Source organism: Rhinolophus sinicus, chromosome 17 (genome assembly GCF_057876585.1).
Source record: "Rhinolophus sinicus isolate RSI-liver-muscle chromosome 17, RSI-T2T, whole genome shotgun sequence".
Taxonomy (NCBI): Eukaryota; Metazoa; Chordata; class Mammalia; order Chiroptera; family Rhinolophidae; genus Rhinolophus; species Rhinolophus sinicus.
This window is the reverse complement of record NC_142517.1, coordinates 208313503-208340013: the sequence shown is the minus strand read 5'-3', so window position 1 is coordinate 208340013 and position 26511 is coordinate 208313503. Positions and strand designations below refer to the sequence as shown.

Sequence of the window (26511 nt, the reverse complement as noted above, 5' to 3'; positions counted from 1 at the left end):
TCGGGGACGGGAAGAGAGGAAGACAAGTTTGGGAGGAAAGAAACCTACTCTGGGGGTCCAGGACCCACCACTCTGCATGGGACCAGAGTTCAGAAGGTGAGGCCCATGGTAACACAGCCTTGGGTTTTTAAATGCTGATGGTAAATAACACATAAAGAAATCAACAAGAAATTGTGAACTGGCACATTCTCTTGTGAGAGACCTGTAAGGAGCACCTTCTGCTCATTCATTACTCAACCAGGGTTCACTGAACCCCCCTGTGGGGGAGGTGCTGGGTTCAGGAGGGTTTGCTGCCCCAGACGCCCCTGGGGTGGCCCCTGTCCATCTGTCAAACGGCAAGGCACTGGGAGGCAACGTGGATGCCATCAGTCACGCTGCCATTTCAAAGTACCGTGACATCTTCTTTTCAGAGTCTAATGAGGATCCAGCATTTGTGAATCGACTGTAATTTCTGTTGAACCTAACCTGTTTCCAGACACCCAGCTCATGTCCACATGTGAATTCGTGCATTTGCGAGGCCCTTCAAATTAAATAGGGAATCACAGTGACTAATTAAATAGGGAATCAAAGACTAGCACAGAGACCCACAGGCTCCAAACCACTTCTGAGCTTCTCTGGTGTTCCCTGTAATTGCAAGCATGTTACCCCTGACTCTCCAGAGAGGCGGTCCTGGGTTAGGTAGACAAGATTTTAGAGATCATGGAAATGGGACTTCAGGACGAATTCCCATGTGAGCTGAAGCATCTGAGAAGCCATTCCCTTCCAGCACCCAGACCTTATGCAGTGAATGAAGGAAGCTGAATACAAACAGAGTCACATCTATTTTTTTAAATAATGAACTTCTTTTACCTTTGGACCATAACCACTGGCCTCATCTAAAATCTCAATAACAGAGATAAAAATATTTCATAAACTATAAGCAGAACTATACCTTTGTATCCAGCTGTCTAAACCGATGTCTCATTCTTCAAGGAAGTCAGAGACAGAGAGAGAGAGAGAGAGAGAGAGAGAGAGAGAGAGAGAGAGAGAGAGAGAGAGATTGAGAAAGGGCTATTAGGCTCCATTTTACAGTTTTTTAAAGAACAAAATACAGCTCATTTTCATTTTCAACTCAGTCAATGCCAGCTACATTTACCTTTTTGAACTTTCCTCCCAATACCCAAGCGAAGCAGAATTCCGCTCTCACCCCATTGAAGTGCAGCACACAGAGGCTAGCTGTATGGATGGGGTGGTGGAAGAGGACCCCTAAGGTCCGCCCCTCCCTTCCAGAACAAAGACCTCAGAGTCGAGGAATGGAGAAGGCTTAGGGCGTCTGCTTTGTTACTCCAAGGAAAAGAGCACTGTCCCAGGCACCCAAAAGCCATGCTGGCCCTAACAAAGGGATTCAGTTTTGTTAGAGCGAATGTTGAGGTGTGTTTGGAGCTCCCAGTTTGTGTGACATCTGACCGTTAGCTGCGCTAACCCACACCGTAAGAAGGGCCCTCAGAGGCCCTGCACAACAGTGCCTGTGGATGACCATCTACAGAGCTGGTGGTGTATCTAATTCTACAGGATTTTTATAACAACTCCACGTGACCCATAAATGCTGCCCAGGACCCCTGGGGACAGTCTGTCACAGATCAAGCAAATGGCTTTTCTAGTCTCTAATCTCTCTACTTCATCACAGAGACGCGTGCGTGTCACCTGCAAGATGATGCCCACTGCCCATGATCTGTGGCTCTTCCCAGAATGCACCTCTGCAGCTGTGGCACTGGGACCTCACTATTGTCCCAGTGGCTCCAAGGCCATTGCCCTGCAGGCCCCCAATACCTCTTTCTTCCCCAGGGCCTTGAAGGGTAGTCAGGATGGCAGGGTGGTGGTTTTGCCCCTTCCCGAAAGGCTGACACACGTTTACGTGTGTGTCATCTTCAATGGCCTGGGTAATATCTGTTGGTGCTACCGCTCTCTTTACAGAGCTTGCTCAAAGAAGCTGCCAGCGTTTTGCCAGTTCACATGTACCAGAGGCACCTTGCGGAGCAGAAATGAATGACTGACGTACTCCTCTGAGGTGTCGCTGGCTTTCGTGTTGCTCTTGACAAGGTAATTTTCTTTCATGACACACTCCCACGCCAGAGTCTCGTTGTCTTCGTTTTTGAAACCTTGAAGAATGAGACAAAGAAAAACATTCAAGTTGTTTCATTTGCCCCTCACTCCTGAGTCAATGCCCGTTGGCCATTTTGTGATTCTGGCAGCAGGAGAACCCGCCTCGTCCTGCACAGGCTGATGTCACTGACGTTACTCACCAGTGACAGCAGCAGAGCGATGGGATATTAATGAATTGCTCAGAAAACAGTGAGGAATGGGAGCTGCCGGCGGGACACAGGGATGCAAACTTCATTCTAAATAGAGATCGACCCAAGGCCCGTCAGTGTGTTTTGTGACTTACCAAAACCATTCCACTAATGGGTCTGGTTCTCACATTTCACACGTGCTCCTCTTCCATTTTGAAGACAGAAAAAAGGTTAAACCAATCATTGCGCTGGGTAATTCCTGGTGCATCCAACCTAACGCTGGGGTAGGAACTTTGGAGAGGAGGCAGATAAGCCCTGACTTCATTCCTACCCGCCGAGATGCCGAGATAGGCAATCGGGGCGTACAAGTCCAGGAAAATTCTTATATGTCTCGTCCTTGCCTCTCATCTAAGGCAGGACAGGCTGCAGCATTGGCCTGGGGCACGTTCCAGCAACGGTCTTCGTTCATTTCTTCCGGTGCCTCACCTTTCAGATGGCAAGAGAGTAAGAGAGCATAGCAACACGTCACCGGTGCTGCCCAGTGCAGTGCACAGCCGTCGTCCATGTGCTCATGCAGCTGTCCTCTTGGAGCAAATGCGTCTTGTTTTCACTTTTTACTTTGCTCATCCACATACGAGAATTTAGGAAGAATTACGTAATCTTTCTGGATTTAAAAAGAATTCGTCGGGAATCCAAAACAGAGGCACTGTAAGTGGCAAGATGGAAGCAAATCCTACAGCAAATACGGATTTCTTTCCTTTCCCTCATTTCTTTTCCTCATTTTTTTTTTTCCGGGTTTATTTTTCAGTGGTGGTTGTTCACTTTAGAAAATAATTCCTAACTGAATTTCTTCCAATTATATTTTTCCCAGCAAAACCATTTCCAATGTCTTTTCCTGACACTAAAATGTACGTAGAAGCCTAACAGGAGTCCTTAAAACTCAGCACAGGAAGGACCGACGGTCCTGTACACAGATGGCCAAAGAGCAATAACGACAGATGACCAAGAAAACGTGCCCGACTTCTCCAGCAGTCCAGGCAATACTGGTAGAAACGATGCCACTGCATTGCTACCAACCAAACCAGAAATGAGCCGGGGGTACACTGGTGATGACACCCCATGTTGGCGATGGTGTGACTACACAGGCTCCCCATATCCTGGAAAATCTATAAACCGGTACAGCCCTAGGTGGGGGCTGAGCGGGGGGGGGGGGCAGGCAATATCATAGGACTCAAATGTGTACAGACTGTTCATCTAGAAATTTCTCTTCTCGAAATAAAGGGGGGAAAATATCACTAACATGCTCATAGGATAACAAAAGAGCCGAAACGACCCACATGTTTAACAACACGGGATTGGTTAAATTAATTATGGCACATAGATACAGTGGAATATTCCAGTTAAAAGTTGTCATATAGATTTATATTTATGGGTGTGGGAAATGGTCATGATCTATTATTAAATGAACAAATTCAATTATGGATGTGTATGCACGGAGCAATCAAATTATTAGACGCCCACACAATAATAAAAGAATCGATACCAGCTTGCTAACTATATTTATCTGGAGGGAAGGGTACTCCTGCCCTTGCTTTCTTTTTTGTGCTTTTCTGTGTTTTTCAAATGTCCTATTAATGAATATGGCTTATTTTTTAAATAATGGAAAACAGTAAGTGTTTTAAAAATACAGCTCCTGGATAGCATACTTTTTTTATTCCTTGAAGATGTCACCAAAAAAAGTACCAAATGGAAGTTTGGGTTCTACCTTTTCTGAAAGTTATTTGAAAACCCTTGTATTTTTCTTCAAAGAAGAATTTCAAGCTTAAATTCCATGACTTCCCCATCATTGGAGGCAAAGTCAACTTAGGCTGTGAATTACCGTGAGAGGCTGTGGCAGCCGCCAAGTGCTGTGGTTTCTGGAGTTAGAGGGTCCCAAGGAGAAAGAAATGAGCGGGCGGTGATTAGATACCTCCGGGAGCCTCCAGCGGGTAAGCTGGGCGCGCTGCTCCCTCTCTCCTGCCAGTGCTGCACATTGGGTGAAGGAGGACCTTGTCCTTCTCTGGTTTCCCGTCCCCCTTACTTCCTTGCTCCTTCCTGAGAGAAGAACTGTTTGAAGACAGAGGAAGACACATGCTCACACCATCTGTTTCTCCACTTGCTGCAAGGTCATCACTGTCCCAAGAGTCCATGTGGGACACAGGTGCAGGTTAACACGAGTCCTTTCTGACCTGTCTGTTTGCTCCCTCAGGTTGAAGCTCCTGTCCATTTGCCGGCCACATTGGGGAATTTGTTTCCATTTTTATGTTCCTATTGTGTTTAATCATTAAGTTTTGGGGGAATATAATGCATTTTGCTGCCTTCTTAACCCCGTCCAAATCCAGAGGACTGATTTGTCCTCACATGTACACTGAGTTTCCTGGTTTGACTGATGCTGGAATGAGCACAAGCCATCTTTAGAGAGCGACCTCCATCCCAGGTAGCCCCTCCACGCACCCATTCCCAACCAGAGTCCCACTAGTGAGGAGGGAGTCACTACTTCATTTGTTTCCAGATGGCACTAACTGTTAGATATTGCTTTTCATGTCGACTGAGTCCAGCTCTTCCTCACTCCACCTTTTATTCATTGTTTGTTTTCTCTCTGGAACCATTCAGGAAAGAAATATAAAACGTACTGCCAGAGCCTCTAGTTGACAATTCATTTCCTAAGTTGACTTCGCATTTGCCTCCAAATTGGAAGGCACGGATTGTCCCCTGAGCCTTCCCCAGGTGCCACAGACACTCTCCCTGGCGTGGCTTCAGGACCGCGAGAGTCGTGCTGAGACGCATCATTGCGCGCCTCTGACCGTCGGGCGTGGTCTTCGGGTATAAATTCCAGACCACTTCCGGTTCCCAGCTCTGGCATCCAGATCTTTCATTCTTTGGGTTAGAGATGACTCACTTTGTCTTCAAAGGCAAAATGATGGGGAGAAAGACAGCAGCTTCCCCAAAGTGTCAAAACACTTTTCTTCACCAAGAAAGGCAATGGCACGTGTATGACAGCTGATGACATCCCCAAAGTGATATTTAATGTCTCAAAATAATGCTGTTAAAAGAGCTATGAAGATCCTTTAACGTGTGACCTGGGTGGGGGGCCATTGGTAGGTTGACATTCGGAAAGTCAGACTTGAGGGGCCCATGGCTTCAGGGACAGCACAGAACTGTGAGATGACCGACACCGAGGGTCATTTCATGAGAGTCTCGCCTCCACTTCCTTGTAAAGAGCTCCGCCAAAAATGATGGTTCTTGGCAAGTTAAACTGTTCTTAATTGCCACCAATTATCACGTCTAGTAAAATTCATATTTTCACTTTCTGAATCATCAAAATATTTGGTTTGCAGTGAAGTGACAGGCATGATGTGCCCCATATGGAACCACTGGTGGCAGTCAGGGACCATCGCATCAGGCAAAACAAAGAAAAGCCCAGAGGGCAACACATAAACACACGCCCAGCAGCCACAGGGCGACACACACCTGTGAGTAGTAGGAACAAGGCAGGAACAAAGCAGAAAATCTCTAACTTATCCTGGCAAAAACCCTCACGGAGACAAGAACCTCCTACATTTTTTTCCTTCCCCTGGGATTTAGGACAGTCCGTTGTGACATGGTGGGTTGGGGGCAGGAGGCAGGGGAAGAGTGGGGAGCTAGAACCCGGGGTCTTTCACTAATCCAGCCACAGCCCCTGGCCCCGTGGACCGCTCTCTCCTCTCATTTGACCTCCACAGCTTCCTCTTCTCCTTGTCCACACCTCACTTTGTGGCCCCTGCCAGCGCCTGCCCCTTGGCCTGGCTAATTCCAACTCATCCTTGGGGTCTCAGCTTAAATACCCCTTCTTCCAGGAGGAAGTCTCCCCTGACTTACTCTAGTCTGGGGTGTCAGTGTCCCCAGTGTGGTGATCACGGCTGTATCCCCAGAACCCAGAGTTAATATTGTGCAGCAGTGACTGTGTCCTGCCACACGAATGGTTTTACAGCCTGTCTTTTTTATGTGCTCGTCTATGGCCCTTTCCATGCTTTGCTCTCCCTGCCTACGCACAATGACCAGCCATCCAGCTGAGCCCTAACCAAGGACAGACCCATGAAATCATGGGCAAAGAAATGGTGGTTGTGTCAGGTAATGGATTTGGGGGTGGTTTGTGACACAATGATAGATAACGGATTTGCCCAGCGACCTAAAGTGGCCCTTTACTGCTTTTCGCATAAAAAGGAGACTGAGAAACACTACATCTCTTCTCAGCACACGGGGCCACTTTGTGGCTTTTGTGGCCCCAGGAGGGTGACCAGCAGCTCTGGAACCGACAGGGTTCCTGGGAGCCCCGCTTGCCATTTTACAAGTGGGACAGTCCCTGGCAAACGGGGAAGGTCAGTCCCCCTAATTGATGACCTCGATGCAGAACACTCAGTGCTAAGACGGGGGAGTTCTGTGCGGCCCAGGACACGTTGGGGCCCTAGGGCCTCAGACGATTGTCATCAGGGGCCCCTTGATGAATAAGGAAAAAAAATAATCATGGAAAATATTTTATGACTGGAATGGTACAAAGACAAATATTTACCAACATATTTTCTGTGGACTAAAAGGTCATGCTTCTTCTTCTGATTTTTAAAAGAAAGTGAAAGACTTGGGGGGACCGTGAAGTCCATGGACCCCAGTGCCTGCCTGATGGAGAAGTCGCCCCCCACCCCGCCCCCCACAGAGATGAATCCCCTGGCTTACATCTGAGGCTACAGGGCCAGGAGAATGGGTGGGTGGCGCCCTCCCCGATCTGTTCCTTTGTCTCCAAACCTCCAGGTGAATAAAAATAGCCCTCTCCCTCCTTTCTAACTTAATTTGCATGAAACGTGTCTGTGGACCAGAAAGACTTGTCTGGCCTAGTCGCTCTGGGATCAGGTGCTAAGAAAACCTCGCCTGATGCGCGCAGAGAGCTGGACGCGTGCTCCCTGCAGTGAAAGGAGCCGGTGGGGGGCCCAGGTGTGACTGGGGGGCCAACGGTGGGAGTTTCTGGCTCCCAGAACAGGTAAGGAGAGGGTGCTGGACCCCAGAGTTTGTCAGAGCTAAGGAGGTGGGTAACCAATGAGAGAGAGAACAAAGTGCAGACACGTTGACTCCTGCTCCCTAGAAGGAAGTGGGTCCCCAACAGGGAGAGTCTGTGCAGAAGGGACCCCTGGGAAGCAGAGGCTGTGGGGGAGCAGTGGCCAGGGAGCTGTGGTTGGAGGAGCCAGCCAGGCAACCGCTGAAGGACCCAGCGAGTGCCCACACAATAAAGGGTCAGTTTTAAACACGTTCCAGTCCAGACAGCGTGGAGACAGCTTTGAATGGTGCCACTGTTTCTAGAAAGGACTTTCTGCTCTTTTCCCTCCTTCCTCCCTGTGCTCCAGCCCACAGAGGGTCAGTAACAGTAGCTGGTGAGTGGGGGAGAGGGAGTAAGAAAGACAGGGTAGAGCCGAGGCCCATCTTTTCTGACAACTCTACCCGTACAAGGGGGAGCGTCCCCTCTAAATGCCGGTCAGTGGGCCGTTTCAGGTATTGGACCGCACAGTCTAATTTCTAAGTGGAAACTATTTTACCGAGTCGGTCACTGTTAGTTTCTAATTCCTTAAGGATGACCAGAAAAGTCACAAGCCCTGCTGCGGGGAAGGCCAGCATTTCCCAGAGAAGAAATGTCCAAGTAGTAGCAGGCAGCAAAACAAAATGTTTTGCTGGTGTTTTGTCTCCATCCCATAACTCACGCTTGCTCCACATACTATTGACATTCTCATAAGGTCTGTCCAAAAGTTATTCCCCCCAAATAGGGTTACCCCAGCACTCTCAATCTACCCTTTCTCTTGAGTGAGTCATTGGCTGGCCGGATGCCTAAGCTTGACAGACAGACAGACAGACAGACAGACAGACGTGAGCGGTGAGATGACTGAGTCAGGCCCTCCCGCTGAGATACGGGCCGGGCACGCTCCCCTGAAATAAATCACTACTTTTGATCCCCAGCCCAAATGGGCTCGCCACTCACAGCAGGCAGAAGATTCCGGGTGCTTCTCCTTGCAGCAGCACTTGAAGCACTTCTTCACCGCCATGTAGAAGTAGGCGAAGACCACGAAGGGGAACGGGATGTTGAGGCGGTTGCAGTACTCCTGCACCAGGAAGTACCTCTGGAACTTCCAAACCTGGTCGTTGTTCTCCTGGACGGTGCCCACCGTGTAGCTGGCAGGAGGGGAGAGAGGGTCAAGCCTTACCTTCCACACGCCTGTCATTTCACCGCCAAACACAGTAATGTGGATTCTAAGCTACCACCGGCATAGTTTAAGTCCAGGCAGGGAGGAGACTCCATGCTGGTGTCCGGGCCAGAACAGCTTGACCCCGGGTACCCTTCCTTTCAATCAGGGCCAGAATTGCGTCTGGCTTTTTGTTTTGTTTTGTTTTTCCTTTTGAAGCACACACACACACACACACACACACACACACACACACAAATGTGCAAGGAACTTTAAAATTATTTTTTATTTCAAAACTTTTTAAGGAGCCTCTTTTTTCATTAGACTATTATTATGTTAGATACAAAGAAACCCAAGGTGTCAACTCTCTTAGGAATAATTGGCCCTCATATCATGGGAGTTTAATTGTCAACAATCTGGGAAAGTGGTTTGTTAATATTTATCAAGGCCTTGAAAATGTTCATCCCTTTCTCATTTACAATTGCATCAATAAAATAAAACAAAAAGCCAAGAATAAATTTAACCAAGGAGGTAAAAGACCTGTGCTCAGAAAATTGTAAGACATTGAAGAAAGAAATTTAAGAAGATACAAACAAATGGAAGCATATACTGTGCTCATGGATAGGAAGAATCAACATCGTTAAAATGTCCAAACTACACAAAGCAATCTATAGATTCAGTGCAATCCCTATCAAAACATCAATGGCATTTTCCACAGAACTAGAATCAATAATCCTAAAATTTGTATGAAACCATAAAAGACTCCAAATAGCCAAAGTAATCTTGAGAAAGAAAAACAAAGTTGGAGGTATCACGCTACCTGATATCAAACTATACTACAAGGCTACAGTAATCAAAACAGTATGGTAATGACATAAAAACAGACACATCGATCAATGGGATGGAACTGAGAGCCCAGAAATAAACTCACACCTATACGGTCAATTAATTTATGATGAAGCAAGAATATACAATGGGGTAAAGACAGTCTCTTCAATAAATAGTCTTTATTGAAAACTGGACAGGCACATGCAAAAAGTGGAGCTAGACTACCTTCTTACACCAGATACAAGAATAAACTCAAAATGCATTAAAGACTTAAATGTATTAGGTTGGTGCAAAAGCAATTGCACCAACCGCAATTACTTTTACACCAACCTAATAAGACCCGAAACCATAAAACTTCTAGCAGAAAACATTGGCAGTAAACTCTCTGACATTGCTCTTAGTAATATTTTTTTGAATCTATATCCTCAGGAAAGGGAAACCAAAGATAAAACACACAAATGGGACTACATCAAATTAAAAGGCTCCTGCACAGCAAAGGAAATCATCAACAAATGAAAAGACATTCTACCAAATGGGGGATGTTCACCAATAATACACCCGAGAAAGGGTTAATATCCAAAATATATAAAGAACTCATTAGATTTAACACCAAAAAAAAAAAAAAAATTTAAAAATGCACAGAAGATCTGAAGAGAAATGTCTCCAAAGAGGACATACGCATGGCCAACATGCATATGAAAAGAAGCTCAATGTCACTGATCATCAGAGAAATGCAAATTTAAACCACCATGAGGTACCACCTCTCACCTGTCAGAAATCAACAAACAAGTGTTGGTGAGGATGTGGAGAAGAGAATCCTCATGCACTGCTGGTGGGATTGCAAATCGGTGCGGCCACTGTGGAAAACAGTTTGAAGGTTCCTCAAAGAATTTGCTTTGGGGCTGACACCAAGCATTGCTGTCCGTCCCCGGGGGTCCCTGGCTGGTTCTATGTCTGCAATGGGTTCTGCAGGATTCTGCTGTGCAGTACGAGGGGACGACGGGCACACCCAAATTAATGAAGTCCAGGCTGAGAACCTGCCAGGAATCCACGTTACTACTTTGCACCAGAACAACTACCGCCATTGAAATGTCCCTAGGAGTGTCTTAAAATCTTCCATATCTCGTCAAAAATAGATTATACTGACTGTCCCTTCCACATCCAAAACTCAAACACACGCAAAAAAATTGCATCCATTTTAATGCATCAAATGTTGTTCTCTGGGGTTTTATCCAAAGTGAATAAATAACTCCTGTGGGTGGGGGGCATTCAGGATGCTTAGAGCAGGAGAAGGTGACCACTCTGGCAGGTGGACCTGTCTCCCTTCCTCAGGAGCTCAGAGTGGAACTGTGGCTGCGACGGGTTCAAGACGGACGAGATCTACATCCTAACTACTCACTCAGAGGCACTGAAAACATTTTATATCTTCTAGTCATCTAGAGAAGGAACTGGAAAACTGCCACATGGAGGCCAAATCCAACCCACACCTGTTTTGTAGGGACCGTAAGCTAAGAATGGTTTTTACAAAGCAGAGAGGCAGGGATGGGTGCTTCTTTTGGTGCATTGGGCCAAAATGCTGACCCTAAATGGACCTTACAGAGAAAGTCACCAACCCCGGGTCTAGAATGTATTTAGACCAGTGCCCAGAAAATATGGCTTCACATTTGTATAACCGGCTATTTTGAAGAACTCCGCCTCGCATCACTGTTTCTCTTTGGCTTTCGGGATGACCCAGGTCCCCTTCCCATATGGCAGCACCTTCCAGATTGTTCTTTCTCTCTCAAGTCAGTTCCAGACTCAGCCAGAGACATGAGGGTTCTCCAGGGAAGGCTGAAAATTGAGCACTGTTTCAAACTGCTTTGCTAAAACAACCTTTAGGTTCTGTCGACCATGCTTTCCATTTGTGTAGAGGAGCGCTGAGTTCTGGCGCACACCCCCTCAGCAAATCCTCCGTCCGCAGCAGCTCAGAGAGCATCTCTGCCATGCACGCCGTCACCCACCCAACCCAGAGGGTTTTCAGTCTCCCTGCCCACCAGGGACCATCTAGTGCCTTCCCAGGGACAAATGCTGCAGTGTCCCCTTTGACCCTCCATCTCTTGCGATAGCTGTGCCCTCAGCTCCCCAGCTGGCGGGAGACTGGCGGTGACAACAGAGCTCTGTCTCCCACAACCACGTGAGCACCCTCCTTGGAGCAGGAGAGGAGGGGGAAGCAGGAGCCCCCCTCAGTTCAGAAACTCGCTGACATTGACGATGTTACCGGGAGATAACAAATGTTCGGGATTCAGATAGCCTTGTACGTAAATGAAACCCAGCAGTACGCGAAAGGAGAGCTATGTCGTGAGCAAAGAACAGAGGATGACTAAGCATTAAGAACATTTATATCATTTATCATTTCCATAAGCCATCACAGATCAAAAGGAAAAAATATTGTTTTAATCATTGCTAGAAAGTCTTCTGGCAACAGTCACCATCCATTTCTGGTAAAAAGAAGGAGAAGGAGGAGGGAAGAGGTGGGGAAAAGAGAAAGAGAAGAAGAGAAAGCAGCAGAAGAGAAGAGCTTAATAAATAAGAAATGGGAAGAACCTTCTATGACATGATAAAAAGAAAAGAGAAAAAAATTCAGTAAGGAGACTTGTTCTAAAATAAAAAAGCAAAACACTGATAGTCTTCCTACATGGTTATTGAAAACGTGGTTATTGAAAAAAACAATGTTAGAAAAAACATTTCACTCTCAACGAATGGTTAGAAAAAAACGTAACAAAACACCTGCCAGATCCATATGAATAAAACCATAAAACTTCATTGAGAAACTATACCTATTTTAAAAAACACACCATTTTTTCTGGACGGTAAAATATCAGTTTTTTTAAAATGTCAGTTTCTCCTAAATGATTCTACAAAGTTAACATCATCACAGTAAAATTCATAAGGTGTTTTTTTTTTGAAAGAGAAAGAAAAAAGGATTTTAGAAGATGCCGCTTATGTTCCTCCATATGATTAAATATACAAGAAAAGCCAGGAAAGTTTGAATAAGAATAATGAGGGAGACTGGTACAACAGATGTTAAAACGATTTTTTTTAAAGCAGTAATTAGAGCCATTTGGTAGTAAAAATCAAAATAGAAAGATTGATTAACAGAATGAAAAGTCTGCAACAAATTCACAGAGAAGAAGTAGGGGGTAAAACAGTGGCCAAATTTTCAAATAAATCAAAACACAAGAAACTTGGCAGCTAGATTTCAATCAGGTAAACCCTTCCTCCAAGCTTTCCTCAGATTTCCTGTGTTTTCCGTTGGCTGTTCCGTCCCTGACAGGCCAGCAAGGTGCAGCCAGTCCTGCCCAGGACCCCAGGTGACACTGACTTTCTGCGCCGTCACATTGCCCTAGTGAGCACATTCACCTCCTTCTCATTCTGTAGCACCAGAAGCACATGCAAACCCAGCAGGGAGAGACAACCAGAGATTTAAATCACACTGATTTTGGAAGTGCTAACTCCATTTCGTAGAGTGCTATCGGAGTAACTCAAATAAGACTGTACATAGGTCTGTGTGAAGACCCATGAAAGCTCCCTTCACCTACAGGAAAATATCCAAATCTTGTAACAAGGCATAAAAGACCCTCGTACCCAAGCCCCCTGCCTCCCTTGCTCCAGGCTTGCCGCGTTCCCCACACTAGCTTCGCCTCCCCTGCCTTTCCCGCGCTGGCCAGGCTCTGGGCTCCAGACACAGTGTCCTCCTCGCAAATGTCACCCCCACCACTGCTGCTGATCATAGCCCCACCCCCACTACCTGTCACCATGAATAACTGCCCTCTCTGTGCACCAGTCTTTTGTAAGTAATAGCCTTTCAGGTTGCGTGTATGACATTGCATTGTGCTGTATTAGATTATCAAAGTGTTTGCGTGCCATGTCCTCCTTTAACAGCAGACCTAACCTCGCTGCCTCCAACACCTCATTTGTAAATGATAAAAAGCCACACTTGCACACAATGATTCACAATTAAATGAGGTCCCACTTATAAAGCACCTGGGTGTGGCTAGCACGGGAAGGCACCAATGCATCTTAGCTCTTGTTATTACAATTACGCGCTCTCTTTTTCCGCTTGTCACCCCCATGTCAACAGCCTCCAGGAGCCTGTGTTAGTAGCACCCACACCTTTAGTCTATACCAAGTGATTATTTCCTTTTTTCTACTTTTCTTCATATTCATAATAAACATATACTATTCCTATGATTAAGGAAGTATTTTGTTAGACGCCATCCTAGAGCAGGGCATGTCTGACGAGGCCTTTCCAGAAGAAATGCAGGGGATGGATTTATCTTTAGGACGCGTGCCTGTCAGCGCCTTACCTCTGTGTTAAGATGACCCAGAGTCACTGATGGTGATGGATCATTTTAATGCAGAATTATCGCAGGTGCTCACACCCACTTCCTTCCCCGCTGAACACCATCTAGAGAACACTCCCACACGGCTTTAAAATCCTCACATGTGCATTTATGTTACCGCTCATAAGGTTGCCACTGTGTACGATTAAGTTTTTACATGACCATTTTAATGTGGTGCCAGACAGGTCACAGCCACGGGGCCGTCGGCTGCAGAGTAAGCCCAGGATGGCTGTCCCGACCAGAAGAAACAGTGCTCTGAAGATTCAGCTCATGGACCGCATGGGGACCACACTAAAGGCTCTCAGCTTCCCATCAGGTGTTAACAAAGAAAAGGCCTCTGGTTTAACCCAAGACTAGTCTAGGAGGCCCCCCAAGGAAAGGCATGTCCCCAAGTTGTCACACTTAGTGAATGGGGAGCCAGTGGGGTGCACTGCAATGGCTCGGCCTCGTGGGGAAGAGACCTGCGCTTGAGCCTCGAATGGACCCCTGCCAGCCTGACGGCATGTGGCCTGGCCAGGGCCACAGACACTGAGATGCCGGACTTTCATGCCCCCACCCAGGAAATGATAGGCTGGGTGCCAGCCCCTCAGGGCTCCAAATTCTACCATTTCGTGATTGCTATGCAGGTAAGGGATTACAGATGTGTCACGGTCCTGAAGCAGGGCTTTTGTGAACACCTCACACACAGCTCACAGACTCGGGAAAGCTCTGAGTAATCTACTCTGGGCCTCACTGAGTTTTACTGAATTCCTATAGCTCACAGGTCATGGCATTGGGAGCTGTTGGCCTGTTTAATTTCTGTAGAAATTATACTAGTGGGGCTATGGAGTTGTCACTTTAAAATAGGACCCCAAACCATCCCATCTCTCCCCCGACTCTTGCTTCAAGTTTGGGAAGTCCTCCCTTCCCTGCCCTGAGGTGAACACAGAATCACCCATTACTACCACCTCTCTCTGCAAGCTCAGACATGGGGACTCTGGCTGCATGACATGGTACAGCTTCCCGTGAGCCACACGGGCTTCTGGACTCCTGAGTCCTCCCTGGCCAGCCGCTGGGGCAGTGCCAGGGAAGGGCTGCCGTCCCCCTTTAAGTCCATGTGGGACCAATGGCCGCATGGTCTTTGTGGTTTGGACACCTGGCACAGAGCAATTCTTATCCATCTGTGCGATGACTCCCTTGCTGGCCTGTTTTTCACCATTGAAGCTTCTCAGTAAATAATAGACCTGGCATCTACGTGTCTAACGGTAACTGAGTAACAAACAAAACATGGGAAAGAACATGTTCTTTTCATTCAACAAACAAACCCATAGATACCAGGCGCTGTGACAGGTACAGGCTCCATTCTCCAGAGCTTACTGTCTAGGAGAGAAGGCTGTCACAGTGCAAAGGGCCCAAGGAGTCTCTCTGCAAAGTGGGGAGGGCATCGGGGACCACTCTGGCAGAGGATGATGCTTGGTTCCTTAAAGGGCAAGCAAGGAATGGGACAGGAGCAAGTCGAGGTGAAACAGGTAATCCCTGCAAAATCGTCTGGCATGGCAGACCACCTGTGTAGGGACAGACACGTGGGTGCCCGCCCAGGACAAACAGCAGAGCTTAAACCTAAAGGTCTGTTCAAAGGCCAGATCAAAGATGGCATTGGGGAGGCGTGGGTGGGGCTGGGGGAGCTGAGGAGCCTAAAACTTACCCTGAACGCTATGGGGAGATACAGAAATCCTTCCACAACTTTAAGCAGAGCAGTGACGTTTTAGAAATATCATTGCGGCCCCAATGTAGCAGCTGGACTAGAGAAAGACTTCTCTGTACACAGAAAAACCAGACCTCCACTCACTGCTCAGCCCCCTGAGGGGTACCGTCCCCAAAGACAGGTACCCCACCCCCCACCCTCGGCCCCAGCTCAGGGTTTCTCTTCCACTCCAGAGTTTCACAAATGATTTTTTAATTTGTATCTTATTGCCAAATGGTGTCTGTCTGTCTGTGCCAGGATTCACGTACTGAAACTGACTTCCTACCTTACAGCAACAGCATAAAACTAAGGCGCTCCCACCCAATGCAACTGCCACGTGGGGCTCTTGGAAACCCTCCTAAGAAAGACGAAGAGGACATGGAAACCATGATTTTCAAAGTGTATTCGGAGGATCGCCAAAAGCAATACAAATATTTTAGTGTCACCATCACATTCTCCCTCACCCTCACTAGACGGAATCTCCAAAGGAGAGTTACTCTCCGGACTCTGAATTTGTAGTTAAACTGAAATCTTCAAAGCAGCAACTGGGCCTCCGCACCACTGAATCCCACAGGAAACAGAAACCTTGGAGACGGAACTAACTGCATCGCAGCCTCCATCGTGCCCACATCACGGAGCTCACGGGAGGTGACTGAGTGGGGTTCTGGAAGGTGTGACAGGCTCTGGTCTTTGGTATCAACCCGACTTACAGCACGGCTAACAGGGACGCACTGTATTCTGTGAGGCCCCACCCCGTCCAGACCACCAGGCCCGAGGGTGGGCATTGGCCGTGCTGTCCCCAGCTCCCCCGGCCCCACCTGGCACAGACACCCGGCGAGTGGCCGCATGAGCACGCACCCAAACATGGCGACCAGCAGGTTGACCAGCAGGATGTTGGTGGACAGCATGTAGATGCACACCAGGGGGATGGTGACCCACTCGGGGAAGCGGGGCAGGTTGTGCTCATCCAGCTCCACACACAGAGGCTTGGACTCATTCCCAGTGAAGGTGCAGTGGGCGAAGTCATACGTGGTACCTGAGGATGTAGACACCAAAAGGCAAAGTGAGGGCCCCTGGAGGGGGCCGTGCTGGGGCACCCCAGAGGGACACAGGACAAAGATCATGTGACGTGCTGGGCACCCTTCTAAGGCACTTCGTCCAAACAAGGTGTACGCCTTGGGATCACACATTTACCTGTCTATGTGGTGAGTGTTTACTGAGCAGCTAGTATGAGCCAGGTACTTGACTAGGATGGGAGATGAGAGGAAGGGCGAGGTAGACATGACCTTGACCCTCTGGGAGCTGCAGCTTCTTTGTGTAGGCAGATAACCAACCACACAAGTTTAAAACTTCAGGCCGTGAGAAGTGCTCAGAAAGACATGCACAGTGTAGACAGTGGGCTTAAACGGAGGCCACTTTTCCCGAAACAGCATCCCCACGGAGGAAGGGTCTCTGAGCTGCCAGCTGAAAATGAGGAGCCAACTACGTAACCGTGGAGACGTGGGCGCCCAGAGTATCCAGACAGGCCCTGTGGTCGGGGGCAGGAAACGTCTGTGGAAATGAGGGAATGACACGTGCAGTGGCCAGACATGTTGATATTTTAAATCTTTATACTGAAAACAACGGGTCGCCATGAGATTGCTTTAAGCAGAGGAAAGACACATCAGAGTCTCTTTATTAAAAGGTCGCTGTGGCTACAGCACAGATGGCAAGCAGCCAGAGGGACCGTGTGGAGGTCACCACTAAGAGCCATGCAGGCAGGCGGGCTACCAGGATAGTGGGGGTTGGGGGGACATTGGGGGGGTGGCGGTGGGGGTAGTCAAAAGTAGTTGGATTTCAAAGACATTTAGGAGACAAACCAACAAAACCAGCTGGTGAATTAGATACAAGGACGTGACACAGAGCCTTGTGATTTACACAACTGTGTGAGTGGTGGTGACAGATCCTAGAATGGGCCGTGCAGGGGGGAGGGGTGGGTTGCTGGGAGCAAGTCTGAGTCTGGAGGGAGGATGGAGAACTTTCAGAGATGTGCTGAGAAATCTCCGAGAAGGTAGCAGGTGTAAGCGACTGGCCCTCCAAGAGTTGCTCTGGGCTAGGGGTCCTTGTCTGAGCGTGTGCGTGAGGGGGTGCCGCTGGGTGCCATGTCCTGCAGGGAAGGTGGGGCTGCACCGGTTTCACTGCAGTGGAACAGAGACACAGGGAAGTCAAGGCCCTCCCGGGGCGCCTCCACAGCTGACCAGGATTGGAACCCCGCTGCCACTTGCTCTTCGGGTTACCGTGAGCTGCCTCCCAAAGGACGAAAAGCACCACGTGTTGTCGTGAGGACAAATCATGCTCACGTGTGTAAAAGGGTAAGCGCAGTGTGCAGATGGGAATAATGACAACAAGGTGGCTTTCCGTCACTGCACGGACAAAGAGCCATTTCTCAGATCTTGGAAGAGACTGCAGCAGAAATGAGCCAGAAAAACTGCGTGAGGCCACGAGGGTGATGGAGAAAAGCCCACGGAACTGAGAAATGCACCCAACAGGGCAGGGAATGCATCAGGATCCATTTTGGGTGGCAGGATAGGACCTGACAAGCCCAGGCTTTGTCAGCGTCATAAAGATACTTTAGACAGCTCATTCAAAACACACACCAGTTTGCACATGCCCCACGCTTTCCTAATGTCAGCTGGGTGTGGGCAAATTCATGCCATCTATGCCCCCATTAGCCAGCCTCCAAAAAAGAGTTGGCAGCAGGCTGATGCTGGAAGTTTAAATTCCAGGTTCCAGTGCAAATTTTTCAATACTGTTCTTTTTAAAATAAATGGGTGCCCAGTTACAGAGGAGAGTACAACTCCCAACACTCATTTCTAAACGAGTGAGGCTTGCGGCTCTCTGCCACGTTGCTGTTGAAAATCTGAGCAACACTATTTTTTAAAAGGTTTAAAGATTGCAGGCTGAAATGTCGGGCACAAGCTTGCACGTAAAATTCTGTTCAGGAGCAAAGAAAAGGTTTCAAGGGTTTGCGTTCACTGCCTGGTGTGGGCCCAACCCCAGCCGTGTGCTTCCAGGATGGCCCCTGAAGGTCAGAACGGGGAGCCCTGGAGGCTGGTTCTAGAAGCAACTGCCTCGTCCCAGCTGTCCCCACCTGGGCCAAGCCAGGCTCACCATCCACGTCACTGGGCACCTGGCCAAACATGGCCAGGTAGGGCTCATAGATGACCGAGCGGAATATCCACCTCCAGCGATGCTCATTTTGCCTCAGGATCCCTTGCCTGGCGACGCCAAAGGCCACCATCCACACGGCAAAGAGGAACAGGAAGAAGAACACATCGATCAGCTGTCAAGGGAGGACAACAGAACCGAGTCAGGATGGCGCCCCCGACGGCTAGTCTGCCCAGGTGACCATGGAGAAAGCAGAGGTCCCAGGGCCCCGGGGAATCTAAGTCACCCAGCATTTGCTCATCAATTTTGAAAAATGGCCATCATCACCTTTAGGTCTGGGGACATCTACTTTCCAGAATTAAAACTGACTGAGAGCATTTCTGCTTGCAGGTCTGCAAACCAGCTCAGCAACCACTTTTCTGAATGCGAGACCGGCCTGAGAGCAGACAAGGGACCCTGGAGCATCTTCTGCTTTTCTATATCTCACAATGCTCACACCCTTTGAATCCCTAACTTATTCCCTTAGTTATTTGTTTGTTTGTTTTTTTCTTTTTGGAGAAAAATAAAAGCTATCCTTATTAAACAAGAATGCACAGTTTAATTCATAAAAGAAATTTTTGCACACATAGCATGATTTCATGGTGACTCGATGCCTCAGATATGCTTTGAATTCAAACCGCAAACTCAAAGAACCTCAGGGTTAGAAAGGAACCTCCAGATGAGCTAATGCAAGTGCCCATCTGACTTAAAGACAGAAGCACGAGAGGTTCGGGTCATCTGGAAAACAAGCTTAGGAAAGTAACAAGGTCAGTAGGCAATTACCTCTCCGCTGCCTTATGAAAGGGTCTGCTCTTGATATCACTACCTCTATATTCCGTGGTCATAAGACCGCAGTTCCCACCCTTGCTGTGCTTCTAGCTCACTGCATGTCTCCAGACAAACACAGGAACCCTCTTGGATCCAACTGTCCACGTCTATAACATGGGTCTAAACGTCCGTATCCTGCCTTTGCTCTTAGTGAATTGTTAAGACTCAAATGAAAGTGTAAAATCGAAACAGACATCTTTATGAGCAATCTGCTGAATCATGCTGCTTGCACGTAACAGTCATCTCTTGTTAAATTTCAACCTGGGAGAGGCCCCTGATGAAAACACATCAAAGAAAGCAAACCTTACTGACTGTGAAAGGCAACCATCACTCTATGGACAAAATCCTCCCATCAACAATGAAAGCAACTTGGGATACAGCAAGAAAATCGACAGCTACAAATATTCTTCATTCTTACCATCCTCTGCAGCATGATAATCTTGGGTCCTAAATTCCTGCTTACAGTAAAAATGTGGATCAACCTTAGAGTGAATATAATGTAATCCAGGCAAAAAATGACTCGTCCGGAATACAGAGAGGTTTTATTGGACTGGTGGAGCCTATGGAAGGAAGGGGAACAGAATCTATGAGATATTGACAAGACAATTCAAAGTTTTGTTTTTCAAAAATAACCGAGAGACAAGGGAGTGAGAGTGGAAACAGGCGATGGTACCACCCACCTATCAGTCGCTGAAGACCAAAGTGGACTCCAGGAGAGGTGAGGATGTCACATTAAACAGTTTTCAGAGGTTCCCGCCGCTTCCGTTCTTCGTCCTCAAATCCCACCACCGGGAACCAGACACCCCATGGCTCCCTTCCTTGCTCACGAGGCATCTATAATGCTCCCAGTGCCCACCCCAGCCCAACCCCTGGGGACCTGACCCTGCCAGGTTTCCCCTAATGAAACGTCCCTCATGTGCACAAGATCATTTCATTAGCTAACCGCATGCCAATGTGTTCATTGCAAAAGCCATATGTGCTTTCCAGCTGGAACGTTCTAGAAGCCCTGCCCAACCAGCTGTGATTCAAATGGTGGACCCTTAACCCAAGCACAAAGGGAGGTTCCTGGGGGAGGAAATCCCTTGTAGAGTGAGTGTTCATTGTAGCCATCGTGTTCTGGGTAGGTGTGAATGTGGATGGTCAGGCTTGTCTGCAAAGGCACATCCCGTTGGCTGCTCAAGTACAACCCTGACCTTCACCTTGAAGCTCTTTGGGGAAGGCAGGCCTGGAGGGACGTGGGCACGGGCGGTGTGAGCCGCAGTGTGGGGCAGACCCCAATTTCTCTATCACGTGGATTACACATGGCTTTTTGCCTTCAACCCTAATTCTGGATTGCTTTTTGTAATGTGATTGGTTTTCGACAAGGAAATACGCTTGTAACTGGGAGGGCGGGCTCCATCACTAGCAATCAGTGGAAGTGACGGGCATTTTAGAAGATCACATGGCCCAAGAGGAAAGTGCTGTGCGACATGTAACACGCTCATCACTCTCTCCTCTCCTCAGTTTCTACTTCTCTCTCCCCAAGTTCTACGAGCACAGAGAGAAACCCCGGAAAGAACCCCTTTCCAATGACAGATGCCCAGGTGGGTGGAAGAGAGGAAACGCAACTTCTCCCAACCAAGCTGTGTCTAGACGCAGAGACAGCAGTCTTTTGTAGTAATTTCGAATGGAATGGGCTGAACAGGCTTATCTTGGCTTTCATCATCAAAGATCTTCCCTTCACCTTTTCTCCCTAAAGAATCCAAAACCCCCGGAAACTGGGCGAAGTGGTGAGGGCTACTTACCGAAAGACAATGCCTGCGATGAAGTAAAAAAGGCCGAGCGTGTCCATAACGTTCCACAGGTCAGTGAAGTAATTCACCCCATTCATGTACCACTGCATCACAGAAAGGGAGAGCGGGCACGTGAGCAGCTTGGGAACGTCACATGCTTCCTGGCTTTTCATGTTCACACATTTTTTTCTGGATCCTTTTGGAGCCAGTGATGGGCCGAGGGAGCCCTAACACATGCCGCATACTATTCCAGGGTTACTGGAAACTAAGTTGCATGCTTGCTGTTCTGTTACTCATGTGTTGCTGACAAAGTCAACAAACAGATGAGACTCCTGTATCCTTCCTGTGCTTGAAAGATGAACCCACAGAGAATGGGTACAACCTGTGGGGGCAAATGTGGAATTCCCAGCCCACCACGTACAGTGGTGTAGGCTGTGCACTGCACAACTCTACAGGGTGTTACCCATATTGTCATCATCATAGATTTGTGTATTTATTGTAAAAATTTTCTGGTATGTAATAATAAAACATCTTGATAAAAAGGAACCTTGTTTTGTTTTGTTTTTATTTGCATAGGGAGCTACATGTGGCACCTGTGAGGACAGATGTGGTCACAGAACTAAGTGACAGGAACAGTGTGCCTCAGTGCCCTTTCATCACGATGTATATGCACTGGTTGTGATTTCTCAGAATAACGCGTGTCAGGACAACACTGAGATGAAGGGGGAAAGGATTATCCATTGGAACACTGCATCTGGCCAGCCTCTCTGTACTCCATGTGCTGGACTTGGGCGGTCCCAGCATGGTCACCTAACCCTTCACACATCTCTCCATTCAAACATGTTTACTGAGATCCCACGAGGTGCCAAACCCCGGTGCCAGGCTCCTGGGACACCAAGACAGGGCACCAGGTGCAATGCTGAGCCTCAAGGAATCCACTGACCCTTGGGAAGGACAGAATTTAAACATGTTTAAAATGAAATGGGATAAGGGCTGAAGGGGAGGTAAGACCAAAGCCCCAGGGGTGATCAGATAAGAAGGGCACCAGATTTTCTTGTGTCGGGCAGGCAAACAGTGTCATCAAAGGAACATGGCACTTTTCAATCTTACTAAATAGACTCACCAGTATGGCTGTGTCTGATATTCAGATATTATATTTCCTGTTTAGCAGCTGAAACCCAGTCCCAGAAAAAAAGAAAACTAAGGGATATGCCCTAAGGCAGATGACCAGCAAGTGGTGGCCTCAGATTTCTTAAGCTCAGTTTCCTCTCCCCAACGTCACATTGCTTCTTTAGATGCCACAGAGATCCCGCAATCATAGACCTGGAAGTGGTTCCAAAAGCATCACTGGTTTCTTGAGAAGTATTTCCTTGTATTTGTTTATGAATGCAAATAGCACTTATTAATATAATTTATATAAATGCAAATATCAACTTTCATGGACCAAGGGGGTAAGTGCCTTAGGAAATCAAGCACCAAAGAGATATTCAAATCTCCCAGGTTTGACCATGCTTTACTGTGAGCTCAGAAGTCAGGTTGGAATCCCTAACTGTCTATTTGGGTGGTCCTAGTGACTTGGATTACCACTCACCATAAACCATTTGCAAGACAAGGGTGGTTGGGACAAGCCCCAACTGCTGCCTGCACCCCTTTTGAAACCCTGGTCTGTGGGCCCCAGCCCAGCTCCGCCTCTGCCCACGAAACCCTCAGAAGCCTGGCCTGCATGATGGGAGAAACCCTAATCAATCCTGGGTCTCCGAGGCACTGCCGTTTTTTTCCTTTTCCTATAAAAAGGAAAAAAAACATACCTTTTTATAATGAATAGAGGCCTCTTTTCTGAATGGAATGCCAGTTCTGAGCTACCTTCGTGGAGTACCGGGACCATATTTCATCTTATCTTTCAGGATTTGGGGGTTCAAAGGGCCTCAAGATTGCACAGTGCTCTTCATGAAGAGATGGTGGAACTTATTTTAAATTTCAAACAAACATCCATAATCTATTTAGTGGACCCAAGAGTTATTGAATGACTATATTTGAGCTTATTGACTGCCTGGGTTAAAATTTCCAATTTAGCATCTTGACATCTGCCCCCAGGGGAAGGGGACATGGGGAGACACTGAAGAGCACACTTTGTGACACCCACACACAATCTAAGACAGTAACATCCTGCTCGGTTTTGGTTTTCCTGACAAGCGTGAATGAGCTTAACTGAGACGGCACCAGGCCGGCAGAACCGGTTGTTAGAGGAAACCAATCAGAGGATTGATTCCAAATGGAGGCGTCTGCAGACAAGAAGGAAAACAGCGACCCCGAGTGTCAGCTTCCTTGCGTGACAAGCGTCCTGAAGGCTGTGCTGAGCAGACTGGCTCACAGACCACAGAGTCAGAGCTGTCTTCAAAGCATAGAGCTGTGCTTGAACCTATGCGGCTAACCTGCAATACTGCTGAATTGAAACCGGCCCATTCAGAAGAAACTGTCAGAAAGAAAGAGAAGAAACCCTTTACGTCCTCATCACCACCCTATGTATCAAACATCACCCGACAGGGGAGCTCGGACTTGGCCAGACTGTGTGGGCATCGCTTCCTCCAGGCAGGCCCTGGGAATGACCTTGGCCTTACCCAGCCCCCTCCACAGCCTACTCCCCTCCCCAAGGTTCCTGCACCTGCCCACGGGCTGCTCCCACTCAGCGTCCCTGCACGTGTCTCTCCTGGGCACCATTTCACACTACACCTGTCCAGGGCCTTTCTCCCAGCAAAACGCACATGCCCTGAGTCTCCTCCCTGCATGGCCCAAATAAGTGACTGCGTAGTTAAATGTACATCCGATTTTGTCTGGAGGTGTGTGTGACTTAAGGACAAATTTCACTGTGGCAAGTCCTCTGGGCCAACCTCCTGGCAAATGTTATGACTCGCTCACTCAGTGTCGCTCTGCTGTCCTGGAACGCTCCCAGAAATAACCCTGTCAATCATCTCCAACTGGTGGAAAGCTCCACAGGACAGAGATATTTGTCTGTTGGTTCACTGCTGCATCCCCAGTGCCTAGAACAGTGCCTGGCCTATGGTAGGTGCTCAATAAATACTCACTGAAAGAAAGACTGCACAAATGAGGCATTTGGCTTAAACCAAGACGTGTCTCCCTGCATCTTCCACCCAGGCCAAGGCTAGCCCTGCAGAGCACCCCAGAATAAGTCCTCTCTCTAGACCTTATGGCTTCTTGAGATGCCCAGAGGAACCAAATACTGTTTGGACTTTCACAGCAGCTTCTGTGTCTCGATGCAACAGGGGAGGCAGGGTCGGGAACAGGACTAGTAGAGAAACGTTGGGAGCGTGACTGAGGGGCAGGAAAAGGACTTTTCCTTTTTATCAGCCACTCCAAGAAGCAGCCACCGACAGTACCCTCTGCTCAAAAGAACCCCCCTGAGCCTCTTCATGCCAGGTTCCCCCATGTCCCAGCACTGCTTTCCTGGCTCCTGACTTACTCAGTCAGGGCACAGCTCTGGGGTTGAATCATGAAGACCCTTCTCATCAATTCATTTCTTAGAAACACACACACACTTGCCAGAGACACATCAATGCCAGCTCCTCGGCCAAGGCCCAATCCCTGAGGATCCAACATGAATCAGAAATGAACCTCTGAATCAGGTCATTTCCATGCCACCCAATTCTAGGCAACAGCCGAGCACATGTGAGGAGCTGAATGCGCACAAAGGAGCCGATGCCGGATAAGATGGACGAGGCGACCGTTTGAGGCTCCCCACCCTCTCCTTCTCAATACTTCTTGCAGTAGGAAAGATGCCCATTGAAGGATGAGGACCCCGAAGGTCAAAGAGGTTAAGTCGCCTCCACACTGTACCATTTGCAGCCCCTACTGATTTCCTCTTCCCTTGCCCTCCCCCTCTCTCTGCTTTCTTGAGCTCCTGACTGATTTCCCCATGGGGGAGGAATTCACTGTTCCTCAATCCTACTCAGTGACTTCCTTGAAGATGTCAGGATGGTCACCTGAGGTAAAGACCCCAGAGCCGTGACGTGTGACGCTCAGGGTTGCACAAACCCCATGCCTCTTCTGGTGCCTACACTGCTCCCCTGTCACATCCACAAAGCCCACACAGCTTGGAGTGACGTGTGTGACCCAAACCACCAGGGCCCCCAGAGTCCTGCATGACCTCCCAGGTGGCCCCACTGCCTCTGCCAGGAGCGGACAGCTGCCCTTCAAGTCCACTGACATCCACAGACCAATCGAGATCCTTTGGCACAAAGTCCACTACTGGGAGGACAGTGGTGGCTGAAAGGGCCTCCCAGTCCACGGCAGACAAGGGGTCTGCCAGCCACTCAGATGGGATGAGATTCGGGGCTTCCCCCTCCAGTGTGACAAAGCCCTCCACGCTCATGTCCCCTTCTCTGCAAAAGCAAGAATGCTGTTTTTCTCTCTGATGTGCCTTTAAAAAGTGGTCAACCACCCCGGAAGTGGAGCAAAGGGAGGAAGCCAGGGCCCCAGAACCTGACTACGCAGCTTTGGGAGAAGGGAACACACGTGGTCTCATGCAGAGGCAGCTCCTACCACAATGTAACTTGGGAGGTTCCTAGTGAAAAGGTTCTTGGTTAACTTTCTCATGTTGGCCTGGGACCCTTAGGGTTTTTAATACTGATTCTCCCTCTATCTTTCTCTGCTTCTCTCAAACAGGATATTGCCACCTCCTTGCTGCTGACACACAGTAAGACAAAAAGAAAGCTAGCAAGGAGAAGATGGCAGCTGAGCGGAAAGAGACTGTATGGAAGGTATTTGTGTGTTGAATTGTGTCCCTCCCAAATTCATACATTGAAGTCCTAACCCCCACACACCTCAGAATGTGAGCCTGGAAATAGGGTCCCCGCAGATGTCATTAGTTAAGATGAGGTCATCCTGGAATAGAATGGGCCCCTGGTTTAAGATGGTTGGTGTCCTCATGGCAAGGGGAAAGGAGGACACACACATGCACACAGGGAGGATGCCACGTGGGCCTGAGGACAGAGTCCGAGTAATGCATCTACAAGTCAAGGAATGGCAGAGATTGCCAGCAAATCTCCCGAAGCCAGGGACAGACCTGGAACAGATTCTCCCTCACAGCCTCAGAAGGACCCAGGACTGCTGACAACTTGATCTCAGACTTTAGGCCTCCAGGGACGAAACGATGAATTTCTGATGTGTAAGTCACCCAGCTGGTGGTGCTTTGTCACAGTGGCGCTACAGGACAATAGGAAGGCGTGAGCTAGACTAGGCTGTGACCTCATGAGCCAATGCCTGGGG

The 26511-nt window shown here is 48.3% G+C and overlaps 1 protein-coding gene across 1 annotated transcript in view; it reads right to left on the bottom strand.

Annotated features, from left to right (window-relative positions):
* Positions 1 to 26511, bottom strand: part of TRPM8 (transient receptor potential cation channel subfamily M member 8) — a 73782-nt gene that overhangs the window by 8075 nt on the left and 39196 nt on the right. The window contains exons 17-23 of the mRNA XM_019739743.3: positions 21241 to 21332; positions 19875 to 20016; positions 18593 to 18764; positions 16301 to 16478; positions 8308 to 8498; positions 2039 to 2138; positions 932 to 965 (exon numbers count right to left, since the gene is read on the bottom strand). Of these exons, the coding sequence (XP_019595302.2) occupies positions 932 to 965; positions 2039 to 2138; positions 8308 to 8498; positions 16301 to 16478; positions 18593 to 18764; positions 19875 to 20016; positions 21241 to 21332 (909 nt within the window). The remainder of the gene's footprint in view (positions 1 to 931; positions 966 to 2038; positions 2139 to 8307; positions 8499 to 16300; positions 16479 to 18592; positions 18765 to 19874; positions 20017 to 21240; positions 21333 to 26511) is intronic.